The sequence below is a fragment of the Muntiacus reevesi genome, chromosome 9, assembly GCF_963930625.1.
Source record: "Muntiacus reevesi chromosome 9, mMunRee1.1, whole genome shotgun sequence".
Taxonomy (NCBI): Eukaryota; Metazoa; Chordata; class Mammalia; order Artiodactyla; family Cervidae; genus Muntiacus; species Muntiacus reevesi.
Genome location: NC_089257.1, coordinates 75,352,111 through 75,372,295, shown reverse-complemented (window position 1 = coordinate 75,372,295; position 20,185 = coordinate 75,352,111). Strand labels below are relative to the sequence as shown.

Here is a 20,185-nt window from a genome sequence, read left to right as displayed (position 1 = left end):
AGATGGTTCTGGGCTTAACTTCCCTTCTGTCACTTATTAGCTATATGACTGAACAAATTAATTGACTCAAGATCAGGTGTTCTTCTTTTGAGAAAGTAGTAATTACAACAGTATTTGCTTCAAAGGGTTGTGAGAAATTCATGACTCACATGAATGATTGCTAATCTGTTACCCGTTTTTTTCCAAAATATAGCTATTTTAGAGGCATTTTAATTATTGATGTGCCAGACAGTGCCAGACACACAGCTTCTTCTTGACATTTTTTTTTTCTTTTGGTCATGCTGTGTGGCATGCAGGATCTTAGTTCCCTGATCAGGGGTCAAGCCCGTGCCCCCTGCAATGGAAGCACAGTGTCTTAACCCCTGCACCGCCTGGTAAGTCCCTTTTGACATGTCTTGAGTTTGAGAACATTTGGCTGGTGGATCCAGGAAATATGAATGATGGCATCTTGATTTGAGTCTCTCCCACATCTCAACTAGGAAACACATCTCCAGAGACTCTTAGAGACAAAACAGGAAAAATATGAATGATTTTTTGATTAGACATTTTGGGTACATAAAAAAATTAAATAAGCACACCCAATGGGTACTGATTAATGGAGTGATATTAACTTGAGTGGGCATCTCTGGAGGCTCTCTGGTAAAGAATCCGCCTGCCAATGCAGAAGACATAAAAGACTCGGGTCCTACCCTGGGTCAAGAAGATCCCCTGGAGGAGGAAATGGTAACCCACTCCACTATTCTTGCCTGGAAAATCCCATGGACAGAGAAGCCTGGTGGGCTACAGTCCATGGGCTCGAAAAAGAGTCAGAACAGCTGAGCAACTAAACAAAACAACAAATTAATTTGGGTGGGGGTTTGAGGTCAAGTGTTCTGATGATCCCACTATGACAAGTACTGGTCAGGTTATACGTGAGGTCAGCCTCAGTTCTTAACGACAAGTTAAAACCAAAATCCCTCAGAAAGCATTTGGCAGAGGTTGAGCAGGATGGGAATGGATGGAAAACTGGAGCATGTTAAAAAAGAGGCCTACAACCACTGTGGGAAATCATATGCAGGTTCTTTTAAAAACTAAAAATAAAGTTATCATATAATCCAGCAATCACCCTCCTGGGCATATAACCAGAGAAAACCATAATTCAAAAATATATAGACACCCCAATGTTCATAGTAGCACTATTTACAATAGCCAAGAAATGGAAGCAACCTAGGTATCCATCAACAGATGAATGGATAAACAAATTGTACATATATACGATAGAATATTACTCAGCCACAAAAAAAGTGAAGTAATGCCATTTTGCAGCAACACAGATAGACCTAGAGATTATATACTAAGTGAAGTCAGACAGAGAAAGCCAAATATTATATCATGTCAGTTAAATGTGGAATCTACAAAAAAATACATATGAATCTATATACAAAACAGCAAAAGACTCACAAACAGAAGAAATACATGATAAGCAAAGGGGAAGGAGGGAACGATAAATTGGGAGTATGGGATTAACAAATGCACACTACTGTATGTAAAATAGATAAGCAGACTTACTGTACAGTGCAAGGAACTATATTCATTATCCTATAATAAACTATAATGGAAAAAATAGAAAAAAGAATATAGATATATATGTATAACTGAATCATTTTGCTCTATACCTGAAACTAGCACAATATTGTAAATCAATTACAACTTTAAAATTAGAGGTAGTAGGGAGAAGATTAAGATACAATTTGATAGCCATCTTTGAATATCTCCAGAGCTTTCAGAAAGAAAAGGGGAATAGATTTACTCTATGTTTGCAATAAAACCTCTAGAGCATTCTTTTTCGAATAGTAGTAGGCAACCCATTACTGGAAATCAATTGAACAAGTTAATCAACATTTTAAATAAATAAAATAGAACAAAATGGAAAATATCAGATGCAGTTAATCTAATAAGAGATAATTGCTATTCCACGAAACTTCTGTTTTAGTTATATTTATATTCAAATTTATGTGAATCTAATAAAAAATGTATCCTTATGTTGGGCCACAGTAAAAAAAAAAAGGTGTGAAAGCTCTAGAAGAGAAAACATGGACAAGTGGGTGCAAGAAACAAGAAATCAGGTTTCAGCTTCTTCAAAGAAGCTGTTATAATAATAATCAGTTCAGTTCAGTCGCTCAGTCGTGTCCGACTCTTTGCGACCCCATGGACTGCAGCACACCAGGTCTCCCTGTCCATCACCAGCTCCAGGAGCCTACTCAAACTCATGTCCATTGAGTCAGTGATGCCATCCAACCGTCTCATTCTCTGTCATTACCTGCCTACATGGGTGGTATCTCTAAACTTGCTTTAGAGGATCCCTTGGTCCCTCATTTAGCAAACAGTCTGGAATGTCAAGTTGACAGTCTCAAAAATAATGATGATAATAATGGAAAAAAGCAGTGAAATTCAAAAGAACATGGTTTAACAGCTTTGTCCCACTGAACCCTACAATTCCAAATTTGAGGGCCTTTTACAAGTGGGACAAACACAGGACTTCCCTGGTGGTCCAGTGGTTAAGACTCCGCCCTGCCAGTGCAGGGGGCCTCTGTTTGATCCCTGGTCAGGGAACCAGGTCCCACATGCCCCAACTAAGAGTGTGCACACCACGATTAAAAGATCCAGCATGCGACAAAGACGGAAGTTCCCGTGTACTGCAACCAAGACCAGATTAAGTCAAATAAATAAATAAAAATATTTACAAAGGAAGAGAATTATCATATATATATATGTATATATATGATATCTTATATCATATATATATTTGATATATACATATACATTATACATATATATATGTATCTTATATATATATAAGAGTGGGACAAACAGACCCCACAGGATCCGCACAGAATTTGAGGAAGGGGTTAATGAGGTTACAGTCTCACTTTGTAGAGTTTCCATGCCCAAACTGGGCTTGTACCAGGGAGAAGATTCCACCTCATTCACCTGCACGCCAGCATTCAGAACTCAGTTTCAGGGACTCCAGAGGAGGAGTTGACTTTAGCTGCTGCCCGCTGTTCTAACGCAGACATAACCTCTCCACGCCCTATATCCTTCCTCTTGCAGCTCATGCTGTGAAGGGGGGCTCTCCTCCAGGAAGCTTGCCTGGCTTCCCCTTGACCTCCACAGCTGAGTCAGGCTCATCTTCCCTGCGGTCCCACGCCTCCTTGAACACTTCCCTTATAGCACTCATCATCATAAAAAGTAACTGCAAACGCTTATGGAGCGCCAACTGTTAACATGTGTTAAGCACATAGTTTGCAGAGATCATCTCATTTAACCCCTTCCCTCTACACTATGAGGGGCTTCCCGACGGCCCAGCAGGTGAATAATCCACCTGCAATGCAGGACAGACTGGAGACACTAGTTCAATCCCTGGGTCGGGAAGATCCCCTAGAGGAGGAAATGGCAACTCACTCCAGGACTCTTGCCTGGGATATCCCATGGACAGAGAAGTCTGACAGGCTCCAGTCCAAAGGGTCGCAAAGAGTCAGACATGACTGAACAAATAAGTGCATCTCTACCCTGTGAAGTATTTGCCTTCCCGTACCAAAGATGGGTAAATTGAGGCCTATAAAGCTCAGATAACTTGCACAAGGTCACACAGTCAGTAGGTGCCCACTGGCCTAGAGAAGCCAGAGCTCCTAAATTGTAATTTTTCTGTCTATTGAGCTTTCTCCTCGAGTTAGGTTATCAAGTCTCTGAGGGAAGGATCGGGTCTTATTCACCCTCATGTCTCCAAGCCCAGCCTGCTGTGTCTGGTAAGCTGTAGGCAGTATTATAAATGGGTCAGCCCATATTATAGCCAAACAGGCCCTTGGGCAGCAAGGAGATCAAACCAATCAACCTAAAGAAAATCAACCCTGAATATTCATTGGACAGAATGATGCTGAAGCTGAAGCTCCAATACTTTGGCCACCTGATGCAAAAAGCTGACTCACTGATAAAGACCTTGAGGCTGGGAAAGATTGAGGGCAGGAGGAGAAGGGGACGACAGAGGATGAGATGGTTGGATGGCATCACCGACTTAATGGACATGAGTTTGAGCAAGCTCCGGGAGATGGTGATGGACAGGGAAGCCTGGTGTGCTGCAGTCCATGGGGTTTTAAAGAGTGGGACATGACTTAGCAACTTAACCAGAACAAGACTGGATGCAAATCATGGTTCTGCCAAGAATCTGCCACTGAGAATCAAGAGTCTAGGTTCTAGTAACTTGCTCCAGAGTTGAGGACAGAGGTTAGGAATTCCAGCAAGAGAGAACAGAGCTGGGCTCAAGCCCTGGCTCCACGACTTCCCAGATGTGACTTGGCAAGTTACTGAACTTGTCTAAACTCCTGCTCTCCATCTGTCAAGTCAGGGAAACAATAGCGCCTACCTCACAGGATTGTTTTGAGATGCCTGACACAAAGTTCTTAGTGAGACACCTAATATGGGAAAGGCACTCAACAAAGACTAACTCTTTGCAAAGTTAACTAATTGAGTAATTTGGCTGCACTGCGTCTTAGTTGTGGGACATGGGATCTTTGTTGTGGCACACAGGGTCTTTCGTTGCAGGGCACAGACTCTGTTTGTAGTCTTTGGGCTTAGTAGTTGAGGTATGTAGGCTTAGTTGCCCCAAGGCATATGGGATCTTAGTTCCCCAACCAGGGATCAAATCCATGTTCCCTGCACTGCAAGGAGGAGATTGTTAACCACTAGACCATCAGGGAAGTCCCAACTCTTTTTATTATTAATATACTGCATTTTATAATGCCATTTGAACTGGAGCAAATAAATTTTGGTTAACTATTGGAATAAGTATTGCAAGTTTTAGAAACAGCTTTTATTCAGGAGATCAGAACTTGGGAAAAACATGTAAATAATTTCAGGGAAATTTCTTGTATTATTATTCATTTATTTGGCTGCGCCAGGTCTTAGTTGTGACCTGCAGGATCTTGATTGTTCATTGCAGTGTGCCGTATCTTTTAGGTGTAGCTTGTGGGATCTAGTTATCTGGCCAGGTATTGAACCCAGGCCCCCTGCACTGGGAGCAGGGAGTCCCAAATACTGGACCAGGGAAGTCCTGGGGGAAATTCCTTTTAAAGAATTACTCCAAGAAGAATTTGGGCTTTCATGTACTTACACAACACTGAAAGAGTTTCCAGAAAAGGAAGAAAAAAAATCCATGAGAAGGTTGGGGAAGAGGAATCAGGGCTACCATGTCCAGTTATATAAGCTGCTCACTGCACAAGCATGCCTGGCTGAGGGTGTGTATGAGAGAGAGGCATGGAGCCAGAATCTAGCTTGCCCTCTACTCATGAAACCGGGAGCACAGTCTCTGCTTTTCATCCACTTGGAGAGAATGCTTTTTTCTATTTTGCTCTAAGGCACTTTTTGGGCCTGTGATGGCTCTAGCTTTACACATTTGTGATTGATCCCGTTTGTCCTTTTCTTTCAGAGTTGCTTCCCTGGTGGCTCAGATGGTAAAGCATCTGCCTGCAATGCGAGAGACCTGGGTTTGATCCCTGGGTTGGGAAGATCCCCTGGAGGAGGGCATGTCAACCCACTCCAGTATTCTTGCCTGGAAAATTCCATGGACAGAGGAACCTGGTGGGCTACAGTCCATGGGGTTGCAAAGACTCAGACACGACTGAGCGACTAAGCACCAGTACAGATGAACAGAACAGGGGAGAAGAAACAGAATGGAGCACAGGGAAGGAAAACATACTTGAAAGTGACGAGGGAAGTGAAGGAAGACAGGAACAAAGGAAAACAGGGGAATAAGGGTAACTTTCTTAAATGCTGGTCATTTGTCAGGCACTGTTCCATGTGCTTTAGATGTGCTGACTCACTGGGCCCCAGTTACACTCCTACACGACAAGGAGAACCACTGGAGGTGGAGGCTGCGGGTGAGCACGTGAGGTTAACCCATACATGCATCTGCCCAGGACAGAAAATGCTGGCCATGCTCCTTAGTCTATGAAAATGCTCAGAATCTGGACTCTCTCTTTTGAGTCTGCAGTGGAAATGGCTTTTAGAGCCAAAAGGAAAATGTTCTTTTTAAAGGAGACAAGTCTGAGCTCTCAGGTGTCTGGCTGGCCCACCACCAGGGCTACATAATGGACTTCTATTTTTGATCAACAGCAGTCCTTTGGCAGACAGAAGCAAAGGACCCCTGACAGCAACTTGTAACATAGTACCAAAATTCGACCATGAACTTTCCATATGGTTCTTCTCAGACCAGGTTCTGCACACACCAGCTCCTTCTCTATTTTTTTAAGAACCTGTGAGTGCATGCTAGGTCGCTTCAGTCATATCCAACTCTTTGCAACCCTATGGTCTACAGTCCACCAGGCTCCTCTGTCCATGGGATTCTTCGGGCAGGAATACTGGAGTGGGTTGTCATGTCCTTCTCCAGGAGAGCTTCCTGAACAAGGGACCGAACCCCCCCCCAACCCCCCCGCCCCATCTCCTGAGGCTCCCACATTGCAGGCAGATTCTTTACTGCTGAGCCACCTGGAAGAACTTGAAGTTCCATAAGATATTTACTGTTAAACAGGGACCTGAAAGCAGCTCCAATGTCCACTCATCCTGGTGCTCTTTAAAAGAAACTCTTCGAGGGTGTGGAGTGTAGGAACCCTCCTACACTGTTGGTGGAAATGTAAATCAGTACAAGCACTACGGAGAGCAGTATGGAGGTCCCTTAAAAAACTAAAAACCGAGTTGAACTTAAAATCCAGCAATCCCACTGCTAGGTATACATCCAGAGAAACTGCAGTTAGAAAAGATACATGTGCCCCAGTGCTCACTGTAGCACTACTTACAATAGCCAAGACCTAAGGCTTGGCTTAGGTCAAGATCTAAGACCTTAGGAAGCAACCTAAACGACCGTCAACAGACAGAGAAGATGTGGTATATATACAGTGGAATATTACTCAGCCTTAAAAAAGAACAAAATAATGTCATTTGGGGCAACATGGGTAGGTCTAGAGATTATCATACTAAGTGAAATAAGTCAGACAAAGACCAAAACTGCTTATGTGTGGAATCTAAAAAAATAGTACAAATGAAGTTATTTATAAAACAGAAATAGACACACAGACTTGGAAAACAAATCTGTGGTTACCAAAGGGGAAAGTGGGAAAAGGAATAAATTAGAAGTTTGGGATTATACACACCATTGTATATAAGACAAGTAACCAACAAAGGCCAACTGTATAGCACAGGGAACTCAGTATCTTATAATAACCTATAAGGGAAAAGAATTTGAAAAACTATATAATAAATAAGAGAGAGGGAGAGAGCGAGCGAGAGAGCGCTGAATCACTGTGATGTACACCTGAAACCAACACGGCATTGTAAGTCACCTATATTTCAATTAAAAAATTTGTAAATAGATACAAGAAAATTTTCTAGTCCCCCCTCCAAAAAAAATCCCTCTGAAAAGAGGGTGAAAATATACCTTGCTACTAGGTGGTCAATGATCTTGCCTATTCTGGATTTGGGGCTATAAAGGTGACCGGGAGGCGGGGGTGAGAATTAAGCAGAGACAAGTGCATATACATATACAGATTTGATATTAAAACAAGCCACACATGTGACATGATGATGAATGCCTGCGTCTAGCTATTCTGTAAGGAAGGTGTTTCAACTGACAACCCGAGACAGCAAAACCACTCCTGAACATCTGTTTCCCCCATTTTGCCAAAGAGCATTCTTTTTTAATCCTTTTTTTTATAATTTGACCTGTTCCATTTTTCTGGCAGAAAGCCCTGGCAAGGCAACCACTGGCTTTCTGTCTGTATTCCAACTCCAGATGGGAACAGGAAAGAGGCAGCAAGAGGGGAAAGGGAGAGGAAAAGACAGAGGGGAACTGAGGCAGACATGGGGGAGAAGGTACACAGGGATCCAGACGTGGGGAGAAAGGAGAAAAGGGGAGGGACACCCAGGAGAGAGAGAGCCCACAAGTCTCAGCAGGCCACTTTAATGTGCCCACCCAGGGGCACGACTGATTTGAAAGAAACCCAAACCGACAGGACATAGTCCAGAAAGATCATCCAGTACAAATGTGACCCAGAAACCCGTAAGCACAGCATTCCCGAACAGATCAAGCTGGTTATTTAACACTCTTTAGAGTCGGGAAGTCTTTAACAATTGATGAAATATCATCCTTTCTAAGTGGTTTGTGTTTAACATTCAGGAATAATTGGACACAGTCCTATATTTTTCTAGTAAAACATCTCTTTGGCAAGGAAAATGCCCTTTCCATTTTCGTGTGTGTGTGTGTGTGTGTGTGTGTGTGTGTGTGTGTGTGTGTGTGTGTGTGTGTGTTTGTGTGTGAATTTTATCCCACTATTCTATACCGCCTTGGCTCTTTTAGCCTAGAGAGACAACGATTTGGGCTTCCCAGGTGGCGCTAGTGGTAAAGAACCTGTCTGCCAATGCAGGAGACGTTAAGAGACTCTGGTTGGAGCCCTGGGTCAGGAAAATCCCCTGGAGGAGGGCATGACAACCCGCTTCACTATTCTTGCCTGGAGAATCCCATGGACAGAGGAGCCTGGCAGGCCACAGTCCACGGGGTCACAAAGAGTCAGACACAAACGAAGTGACTTAGCACAGCACAGATAACCATTTACCCCCCAGAAGTGAGTCTCATTTTCTCCTGCCTACTCCATTCTCTCTCCCAAGGAAGACGGCCTGAAATAAAACCTCGCCTCCTGGGCAATGAGCAGTATCACTTCGCCGACAAACACCAGGGGAACTGGGGTGAGTTTTACACCCAGGGCGGAGTCCACCTGCCCTCAGTTACACTTTCTGACGTTCCCCCGCAAGCTGCCCCTGCCCTGCCCCGAGCTGCGCGGCCGCCAAGGTCTGGTTTCCTTAGAAATGGCGGCGGTACATCCGGGAACTGGAAGAGCTTTCCTGTCCCAGGGGCTCCGCGCTGCTGAAACACGGAGTAGGAAGTGCGGGAACTGAATGATGGAAGCTAGGAAGAGTTTTTCTGATTGCCGTTTCAGATCCCATTATGGAAAATTCCTTTGGAATATATTAATCATTATTTGGTGGTCTAAAGAAAAAAAAAAAAAATATATATATATATACACTCACATACACATATGGCTTTGCGTACCTACTATTCATTCATTTATTCAACAAGAACGTATCCTACAGGCATTAACTGTGCAATCAGGCCCTGTGCTAGTTACTTTTACATCATTTATAGCAACCAAATCCTCCTGCATGCATGGTTCTTTGTGTCTGACTCTTCGCGATGCTGTAAACTCTATATCGCCAAGTCCCTCTGTCGATGGAGCTTTCCAGGCAAGAATACTGAGTGGGTTGCCATTTCCTTCTCCAATCCCCTTGGGAGGAGGGCAACTTCTGTATTCTCCTCTCCAAGAAACAAAGACCTGCTTCTGGAGTCAGAGATTCTATTTCGAGTGGAAGTTTTGCCTCTAACTAGCTGTGTGACGTTGGGCAGATAACTTAATCCCTCTGAGCCTCTGTTTCCTCCTCCATGAGGTGAAGATAATTCCTTCTGCCTCACTGAGTTCTTCTGCATTTGAAACGAGCTGATAAACTCAAGGAGATCAATCATGCAAGAGGCTGAGTGCCCAGATTTAGGAAACTGTAACAATGGTGAGCTACTCTGTGATTGTTTTGCTGGAGCCAGGAGGCCAGACCCCGCCTTGCGGTAGGGTGAGGTTTCCTGTGAAGAGAATTGAATTTTCCACAGTCAATCATCCTGAGAAAAGTTAAACTGGAGTGAAAACTCCCTCCCTCTCAGAAGCCGCGGCCGGGGAGGAGGAAGGCAGGACAGATGGGCTTCGAAGGGTGTAGAGATGTGGGGCAGAATCAAGGGGTGGAGTGAAGGGCCCTGGCCGTTTAAAGACCCACTCAGAGCCGAGCATGTGGCCAACCTGATCCCAGCCCCTAGGTGAGTGGGGACTTGTGTAGTGACTAGAAAGCCCTAGGCCAACTCTGCAGCATTTGGAGACCGGTGCCCTCAGCCCTTTGGCCTGCCCAAGGCAGGCCACTGGGAAACCAGTTAGGCTCCGGGCAGGCGAACACCAAGCCCTGGGTTCTGTCATGAGTAGAAGTGGCAGCAGCGATGGCTGTGTCGTGGGGTCACTGGTTTCTGGAGAAAGAGAAGTTAACTGTGAGCAGTTACCAAGGTGTCCACTGGCCTCAATAAGGTGTATCTGGATTCCAGCTTCCTTGGCAAAAGACTAGAGCAATCAGAACTGACTCTGTGGATGTGAACAAGCACCCCTGAGAATTATTGGGCCTGAAATTAGAGAGTAGCCTTAGAAAAAGACTTGATTTGTTAGTAATGCGTGCTTGGCTACTCAGTCGTGTCCAACTCTTTGCAACCCTTTGGCCTATAGCCTGCCAGGCTCTTCTGTCCATGGGATTCTCCAGGCAAGAATACTGGAGTGGGTAGCCATTTCCTTCTCCAGGGGATCTTCCTGACCCAGAGATTGAACCCAAGTCTCCTGCACTACAGGCAGATTCTTTACCCACTGAGCCATCAGGGAAGCCCAGTTTGTTAGTAACATGAACAGGAAAATCATTGGAATTGTTATTGGGCTATCAATGTGGGAGGCATGATTTAAACTCCAAGCTGGGAAACTGGGTAGACTGTTTACACCCCTACAGAGCCCAGCACAGGGTAAGTGAATGATAATAAAGGTCTGGGACCTTTCTCCTTATTTCTCCCCACATGATGAGAGGGAAGAAACTTTGGTTGCAGGAACAGGTCTGCAACCTCTTGCTGCATCCTCTTAACACAAGGTGCAGAAGAGGAGATGAGTGGCCATATTATTTAATTTATATGTCAAAGACCAGGTCTTTCAGAAGGTTTGACCATGCCTGTAGGGATCAGGGCATTCGCCCAGGGACATGAAACATAGTAAACATTTAATGATGGTTAGGACATTCAGAAGACTCTTGAGTCCCTTGGACTGCAAAGGAAATCAAACCAATCAATACTAAAGGAAATCAACCCTGAATATTCATCAGAAGGACTGATTCTCAAGCTGAAGCGCTAATACTTTGGCCACCTGATGCAAAGAGGCAACTCATTGGAAAAGACTCTGATGCTGGGAAAGACTGAGGGCAGGAGGAGAAGGGGACGACAGAGGATGAGATGGTTCGATGGCATCACTGACTTGATGGCCATGAGTTTGAGCAAGCTCCGGGAAATAGTGAAGGACAGGGAAGCCTTGTATGCAGCAGTCCCTGGATTCACAAATAGGTGGACACGACTGAGTGACTGAACAACAATGACATTCAAGTGTTTCTTCTAAAACCCATTTGCTCCTCACCACTATGGTCTGCGGCTGGTACTATTATTATCCCCATCATATCAGAGAGTCCCAACAGGAAATGGGTGGTATGCTCTGAAAAAAGCAGTTGAAGGGCCTGTTGGTGAGAGTGTGATGGGCAGGGAGAAGGGAAAACAGGCGATGGGGGAGCAACCAGGGACGAGCCAGATGAGGCATGGCTGCCATTCCTCATTCAAAAGGGGAGGTTCCAGAACCCAGCAGGATCGGATGCTGCAGGAGCGTGAGCAGTGGCCTAGACTGATCCAGCCATGTTATCCCACAGCCGCACGGGAAGGGACTAAGTACCTTGACATGCCTTGGTTTCCACCCTTCCACATCCTGGTGGTACCTCTTGTTTCACTCACTCCATCCAGAAAGGTAAGTTTTCCAGGCACTGAGCAGGGTGGTGAAGGATGGTAAGTGGGTCTGGAAGAGCATCAAAAGAGAGCTGACACATGAGTTTATAGATTAGGAAACAGAGATATAGATGACGCAACCTGCCCAAGGTCATAGAGCAAATAAGAGGTGGGATCAAACTGAAGCCCACACAGTATGACTCTGAATCCATGCTCTCAACCACTAAGACATGCATCCTAGAACTGATTGAAAAGATTACAGGTTATCCAGCACCTTTTCCCCACTGCATCCGACTCAGTCATCCTTCCAGTAATAGACTCCTCTTACTTCCACCCAGATTTTCCAGCCTTCTTGGAGCAAGGTATGGCCATCTAACTAGAGTTCAGGCCAAAGGAATGCAAATGAAACAATGTGAGCAGCTTTTAGATTACGCCCTCCATTTTTCCTATCTCTTTCCTATAGACGGGAATGTGGGGTGTGATGGTGTGATCTGAAGCAGCCACCTTAGCCCACGGCAGGGAAACTCCATTTGAGGTTATCAGAGGATGACGAAGCCACCATATCAGCGCTGAACTGCTTATGCTCCAAGTGAAAGACAATTTAATTTGTTTCTTGTTTCACTCACTGTTATTTTAGCCTTGGTTGTAGCAGCTGAACCAGTAACTTAAACAATACAAAGACCAGGATGTAGCTCAGTCACTGTGGTTAAAGCCGTAAGAGACATGGCCGGTAGGGATGGTTAGTGATCACCAATGCAAGCGCGCTCCTCTTCTCTCAGGCTGTTACTAGACTACATTTCCCAGCCTCCTTCCATCTGGGTGAGGCTATGGCACTAGCTCTGGAATTGGAGGGAAGGTGAGTGTGTTACCCCCAGGCTGAGACAACCATCGGTGAGCGTACCTTTTTGTCCCGCTCACCTTATTCACTTGTCTGCCAAATGTATGTAAAGCATCCAGTGAAGTAATCTGATGCTCTAGAGTAGGATGGATGAAAACAGGAAAGGAGCCTGGGGTTCTCCATGACTACATGGATCAGAGCCCTCCGACAACTCAACACTTGACTACAATACAAGCAACAAACAGCACCTTTATGGTGTTAAGTCACTGCATCTGAGCTTGTTTGTTACAGCAGCAGTTCATCCATCTATCCTGACTATTTTCATACGTCCCAGTTGCTGCACTCTGACAGACGTAAGGACTATTATCCAGCAGTGCCATCTCATCCCGTTTTAGGAGGGCAAGGGGGTGGGCTGGCAAACATTCACTGTTTTAAAGAAGTTACATAACTGTTACCAATTATTGTAATAAAGCCCCTACATCCTGCTTGAATAAGGAAGGCAAGAATAGCACAAGAAAACCCTTTCTCATGGTACACTGGCCCTGGGGGCACTGGCTCTGGTCTCTTAAGAATGCTATTCCCATGAACATTCCTTTGGGGACTTAGGAAAGTTCACAGGGTCTGAGCAAAAAAGAGCATCAACTGAACACACTGAGGCATTTCAGAGGGTCAAGAAACCCCAAAGGGCAGAAAATTAGGAAAAGTTAAGGAAACAGTGACCCATCCATGTCCATGTGCTTTTCAGTGGAGGGAGTGGACTCTCTTCCATTCTTCCTAACGCCCAAATTTTCTAAAGTAAGCATGTACTACTTTTATACCAAAAAGTGGTTTTAAAATTTCAATTTTTAAGAAACAAAATAAACCAATTAAGCCTAAGGAATGAACAGATGACAGAGATACAGATCAAAGGATACAAGTGCCCCAAGGTATTGGTATGACAAACAGACAGTTCCATCTTAGGAATATACAACTATGAAAAGACAAAGCATCTCAGAGGTGACCCTCATTCACTCATTCAATAAGCATTTCCTGTACCAGGTACTGGGCTGGCTGCTAGATCTGCAAAGAAGAATGAAGTGGCCACAACCTCATACAGTAGCTGACAACCCTGGCTACACACCAGAATCACTCGGGATTCAGTTTTTAAAACATACAGTGATAAAATACGGATGCTTAGGTCCACACTCCAGGGATTCTAATGTAATTGGTCAGGATTACAACTTTGTCTTAGGACTTTTAATAGTTCCCCTGATTCTAATGAGCAGGGTGGAGAATCCCTAGGAGCTCGTGACACATGAACTGAGTGTTGAAGGGAGGGTAGGAGCCAGCCAGGAGAGGAAGAGAGAAGGGGAGGTATTATGTAGCCAGAGCTGCATTTAGACTGTCCTGTTGCTCAATGTAAACAGAAGGTTATGGTGAGTGGGGATGATGCAAATGATGGACGTTACCCCATGGGTAACCGAATGTCTATCTTCCAGGTAGTAGGAAGTTGATAAAGGTTATTAGGCTGGGCAGATATGATCACACCTGGGTTCATTCCAACTCTCCATGCATTCTCTCTTACCCTCTCCGATGGCCATCATTTCTACCTACACGCGGGGCTATAGAAGGACTATGGAGAGATGATGAGGATTTTGCCTCTAGAAGATGGTACCATCACAAGAGAGAGGGCATATTTCTGAATTCTCCATCAGAAGACACCTTCAACACAGCATTCATCTCGAGGAAGACTCCTACTTTCACTGCCTTTTCAAAAATTCCTTTTTACTTTGTAGAGGGAAACAAAAGTTTATTTTACTCACAGGCCTGAGAAACAGGAAGTGTGACGCACTTCTGGGGGGCACAAGAGATGCCTCAGGGTGGTCAGAGGGCAGAAAGTAGGGGTGTAGGGGACCAAAAACCCCTTTTTGGTTACTTAAATTCATTACATGATCTTGCTGCAACACTGAGAATAAATGCCCCAAAGCGCTAGTCATGGCTTATTTGGAGACTGATATGAAATTTGGAGTTGAAGCAGTCTACCTATTGCATCACAAGAAAGTAGTGGGACTGTCACTGAAGACCCTGGATGGAACACCATTCCACATGTAGCTCCAAAACAAATCACTAAATAATTCAAATGACCTGATCACCATTTCTGAGCATCTGTTTGAAGAATAAGCAAATTACAGAGGAATTTCTAGAAACAAAAATGGTTTCAGTTAATAGGCTGGGACAATTGGTGAGAGCTAGTCCATCCTTCATGCACTGGGAATGTGTCTTTTAACTGAATAATAATAATAATAAATTAACAGCCATAAGCACTTCCTGAACATCTGCACATACAACATGTGGGGCTAGGACTTTACACACACCATTGACCACAGTCATGCAAGGTCTGCAATTAGGTTGAGAGGCTCAGAGCAGTTTTGTCATCTGCCCAAGGTCACAGGTCAGTGCGGTGATAGAATTCAAACTAAGTCTTCATGGCCTGCCTCCATCTCTTCTCCAGGTCCCTGAGATCCTGGCCAAGGGGTGAATCTGTGCTCTTTTGTGCTTCAGAAAGGATGGCTGCTTGACAAGCTCAGCAACTGCTGTAGGGTAATCTTTCCTGCTGTGTGTCTAAGGAAAGCACCAAAAAGTATCATGATTCTTTCCAAGGAAAAAATGCCAGCTCCCTCTTTGACCTGAATAGCATGGAAACAATGCAGTCTCATCCAATGAGCTGCTCTGTCAGAAAGAGGAAGTCCCTCTGGAGACACCATGTACCCAAGCAGCATGGCACCCGGTGTAAACAATAAACACCCAACAGCCACACGCCTCCTTTGGCTTAGGATCTCAGGAGGCTCGAACTGGGTGATGCCTTAGAGGCTGCTTGGCACAACCCCTGCTTTTCAAAGATGAGAAAACACACTGGTTAACAGATCTACTAAAGCAGGCAAGGGCTTCCCAGGTGGCTCAGTGGTAAAGAATCTCCCCATCAATGCAGGAGACACAGAAGACACGGGTTCAATCCCTGGGTCGGGAAGATGGCCTGGAGTAGGAAATGGCACCCCACTCCAGTATTCTTGCCTGGAGAATCACATGGACAGAGGAGCCTGGCGGGCTGCAGTTCATGGGATTGCAAGAGTTGGACACGACTGAGCACAAGCCTATACTAGGAAAAGCATAGCAGCCAGAAACTTGGTCTCAAACTCTGACTCTGTGTTTTATATTATTTTATATTCTCAATCATCTTGCATCCCAGAGCCCAGGAGGGAACCCCGGGATTCCTATAACACTCTCATCTCACCTCCTCATAAAAAACTGGGCTTTCCCCACAGAGGAGCTGAAGGGAAAAAATGCTGCTTTCTGAGTTTCTACTACTAATTTGAAGGGCTCCCCCTACTGATTAGCACCTCAGTTGTGCGTCCAGTCTGTTAGTCCCAAAGGGAGAGACGAAAACAAATGAGGACCAATCACCTGGGCCTTTCAGGTACATAAATCATTCTGCAAATGCAAACCTTTAGGTGTTTATACAGTTGGTTTCTCAGAGCAAGGACTGCTCATTCTGCCATGGCTGACACTTATCTATAATTTAAGAGAACCAAGCAGCTTCTGTCACACGGTGAAGCACCAATGCTGGTGTCATTAACACAATTAAACACATGTGGAGCAGATCACCAAGAATCTGCCCTCTTCAGAAACTGCTTCATGAAAAGCTACGGTTTAGATGTCATTTCCGTTTCATAAAAAGGCTCACCACTGTGCACCTTCAGAAGCTAGTTTTGTTCATGCATTTAATTTGTGATTCCATTTCCAGAGATGTGATTGCCTCACAACTTGTCAGAAACACATTTTTTTAATAAAACAAGGTCCTCTTCCCTGTCTCAGAACGCCTCCCTTGATCCAGACCTATTTTGGGTGCCTGGCTCCTAGAAATGGATGAAAGTCCTTGCTGCAGTGGAATTTAATTCTCTTTAGCCAGCGTGGGTCTTGCCGAGGACACACAGACCAGGAGGAAAGGATGATCAGACACATGGTACCCAAGGCTCGGAGCCTCACTGTGGATAAACATTTTTAAACAGCTGTCATTTCACGGAAGGAAGGCGAGATGTTCAAGCTGGTGATAAAAGAACAGCAGGGACAGACTTGACAGCCCAGATTGTTCACGGCTTAAGGAAACAGAGACTGAGAAAGAAGAAGAAAAACAAAACCATCAACCACTAAGCTACCAAATGAGACTGGGTGGCAGGAATGCTCGGAGCTATCCGGACAACGCAAATGTCCTTCTCTTCACAGGAGGAAGTCTGTCTCTGACAAGTGTGTCCTGGCTCACCCACCACAAATCTACACTTAGAATGACAGGCAAAAGAGGATGAAATGCCCTATTCCCAGACACCTGGAGGAAAAACAGAAGTCAAGGACGGTCGCAGCTCCCAGGCCTTGAAATGTAATTACCAGAACGTTTTTGGCCCTGGACTTCATTAAATTCAGGTTAGGGAGTAGCCACACGATGTCCTTCTTGTGGCATTTACCGGCTAGCTGCATCCTTCCAGGCAGAATGAGACGGCCTGCTTGCAGGGGCCCGCAGATCAGGAAGTTTGCTGTGGCGCGCTCCTGGGAGCATCACCAAAGACCTGGACACACACACACATACACACACACACACACACACACTCTGCACAGCACACACACACACACACACACACACACACACACACACACACACTCTGCACAGCAGACACACACACACACACACGACTCTCCCCGCCCCCGCCCCCTCCAAAGCATACGCTCCAGGAAAAAGCCAGTTCTCACCGCGAAAGGAACGTGCAGCAGGGCAAGAGTCCCCGGGCCAGCCCCTTCTCTCCGCCCCTCGGTCTTGGACCCGGGTGCCCACCAAATTCGCGATTCCCAGGCTGGGTTCCGACAAGAAAAGGCAAAAGGGGTAGACTTACCGAACTCCTCCGGGCTGTAGAGCGCGGGAGAGGCTTCCACAAACTCGTTGTCTGGAGAAAGAAGAAAAGCAGAAAACAAAAATAGAATCTCAACCCATTCAGGGCGAATCGATTAAACATCAGTTACCGCGCAGGTCCCTTAGAAAAGCGCGCGTTTCTCTCTCCCAGAGACGGGAATCCGTGAACCCGGGGCCTCACGGGGTTCCAGATGCCAGATCCACTGGGGGTAAGAAATTGTCAAAGAAACTTGGCGGGGAGCAGTTCGGCCCAGGAACCAAGCGTCTTCTGGGCGCAGGCAGGTGCGCGCCAACTTTCCCTAGGTGCGAGCCCATGGATTCCCCGGCCCGGCGCGCCAGACAGCGACCTCCCCCTCTGTTCTCAGCCCGCGGGGCGCATCGCGGCGTCCCTCGGGTCTAGTGTCGACGACCCGGCCCCCAGGATCCCCAAAGTTTCCTGGCGGGTCTCGGAGGCCCGAGAGCGCGCAACAGCGGCGGCGGCAAGCTCCCTGCGCCCACCCGATGGAGCGCCCGTGCGCATCCCCGCTACCCGTTGCTAGGCGACCGCGGCCTTCGCTCTCGGCAGTGGCGCGCGCGCTGCCTCCCGACTCCCGGTAGGAGGGCATCTTCCCCACCCCCACCCTCTCTGACCGTTTATGACAAACGAGCGCGTCACCAGTTGTAAAACGATTTCTGCATTTTTGTATTATGTCTGTCCTGTTCCAATACTTGGGAAATCGTTTTTGTTTCTTTTTCTTTTTTTGTGCTTCTCCTGGAGAGAGGCAGGAGTTTCAGAGCTTGAATATTCCCTGCAGCAAGCAATGGTTTCCAACGCCCCCAATCCTCTCCTTTGAACCTGAATTCTGACTCCACTCCAAGTAATATTTCTTCCTTTTAAGAAACTAGCAGGGAAGGTAATATGTCTTCAGTGCATAGGTAAGGAAACTGAGGCTCAGAAGTTAAGTAATTTATGGATGACTGCGCATCGTTGTGATAATGTGTGTGTTTGTGTGTGCGCACGTGTCAGGAGAGAGCAGAGCCATATTTCTTCTAATATAAAAAGAGCTGAGCAGTTTCACGTACGGAATGTAGAAACAAAAGTTTGGGTCTGAAAGTTTGAGTTGTAGGTCCTAAAGAAATTCATGTCAGATTGCAGGAATCTCCCTCCCTAGGTTAGTGGCCCGAATAACTTGCACAGATGCATTATGTGTGTTCTACCAGGATTGACTGACACCTCACTCAGGAGGGCCCTGGGCTATGGGAATGTGCTCTAAAGATGCTAGGAGGAGGCAGAGGAAGGAAGGCGCAGACACAGAAAACAGCTGCCTCTTCTCCATCCCTGTCCTTGGACACTGATAGTTGGAGAGTTAACAGTCTGGGCAACGTCCCGGGGCCCTTCTGTAGTCTCAGACTGATCAGATCGCCAGCTGCAGCAGCCCAAGGGCCTATGGACCTGTGCTAAGGTGCTCTCATTTTGTAAACCTCAGTCATCTCTGGGTGTTCTGCTGACAGTCTACAATTGAGAGAAGCCACCCTCCGAGTGCCCACGGAGGCATGGCTGGGGGCCAGGATGAGACTGTCCTCCTTCCCCACCAGGGTAGCCGTTCTTCGTTTTCCTTTTCTGTTGGCTGCCCTGAGAGTGGCTTGAGGGATATCTCTGTTCCCTGACCATGGTCTGAACCAGGATCACAGCAGTGAAAGCCCAGAATCCTAACCACTAGGCCAGGGAACTCCCCAAAGCAACCGTTCTTGAACTGCCTAACTTATCTCTCTGTTCTCTTCTCTGTTTTCCCTACTCCTGACAATCTGAGCTCTGAAATCCAAGAAGTGAATGTGCTTGGATGAATGTTTGCACAGATCAAGACATCCCCTCCCATCTCCTGAAAACCTCCATTTGCCCTCAGGAATTCATGGGCTTCCCTGATAGCTCTGTTGAAAAAGAATCTGCCTGCAATGCAGGAAACCCCTGGGTCAGAAAGATCCACTGGAGAAGGGATAGGCTACCCACTCCAGTACTCTGACCTGGAGAATTCCATGGACTGGATCCCAAAGAGTTGGACATGACTGAGCGCCTTTCACTTTCCCTTTCATTCATGGTTCATCAAAGTTTCTTTCAACTCTTCACTCTGAAGGAAACCCAGCTCTCCTTGAAAATAACAGAGCACGTTGTCCACGCCTCTTACTGTAGCCGTCTACAGGCCTCTGTGTTATTCTACCTCATTTCTTGAAGGTGTTGGCATCTGGATCACTGTCACTTTCCCCAATACCATTCCCATGATAATTTTTATTTCCAAATCTACCAGTGGATTCTTCTCATACCCTGGTCTCTCAACTCTTCAGTGTCCTCTCCCTTCCTGCACCTCTAGCTATCCCAGCTTCCTGCCCTCCTAGTGACACCATCTGCAATATCAACGCCAAGCATTCCACTCTCCTATCACCACCACCCAGCCTTCCAAGCCTTCCAGCTTATTCTTCCTGTTATCCTCACCCAGTGTCTCCTTGACCCCAACAGCTCCTGTAATTTACTGATCCTGTGAACTTTTCTGTGTCCCTTACTCTACCTCTTGACATTCCTTCCTCTTTTAACCACCCTAGTTTCTAGGTTTACTATTATCATTTCTCTTATATACGCCTTCAAATCCACCTCTCTCTCTGTCTACTAAGTCTTTGGGAAAACCGTACCCCTGATAAAATCTATTTCTTCATCTTGTCTCTGCCAGCACCCAGTGAAACATGATTAGAGAAG

The 20,185-nt window shown here is 45.9% G+C and overlaps 1 protein-coding gene across 2 annotated transcripts in view; it reads right to left on the bottom strand.

The window, feature by feature from the left end:
* The window catches only part of AMOTL1 (angiomotin like 1), a 207,099-nt gene that overhangs the window by 131,813 nt on the left and 55,101 nt on the right, over positions 1-20,185 (bottom strand). For both annotated transcript variants that reach the window (XM_065946303.1, XM_065946307.1), the window contains exon 3: positions 17,444-17,494. In XM_065946303.1, coding sequence (XP_065802375.1) covers positions 17,444-17,494 — 51 coding nt within the window. The remainder of the gene's footprint in view (positions 1-17,443; positions 17,495-20,185) is intronic.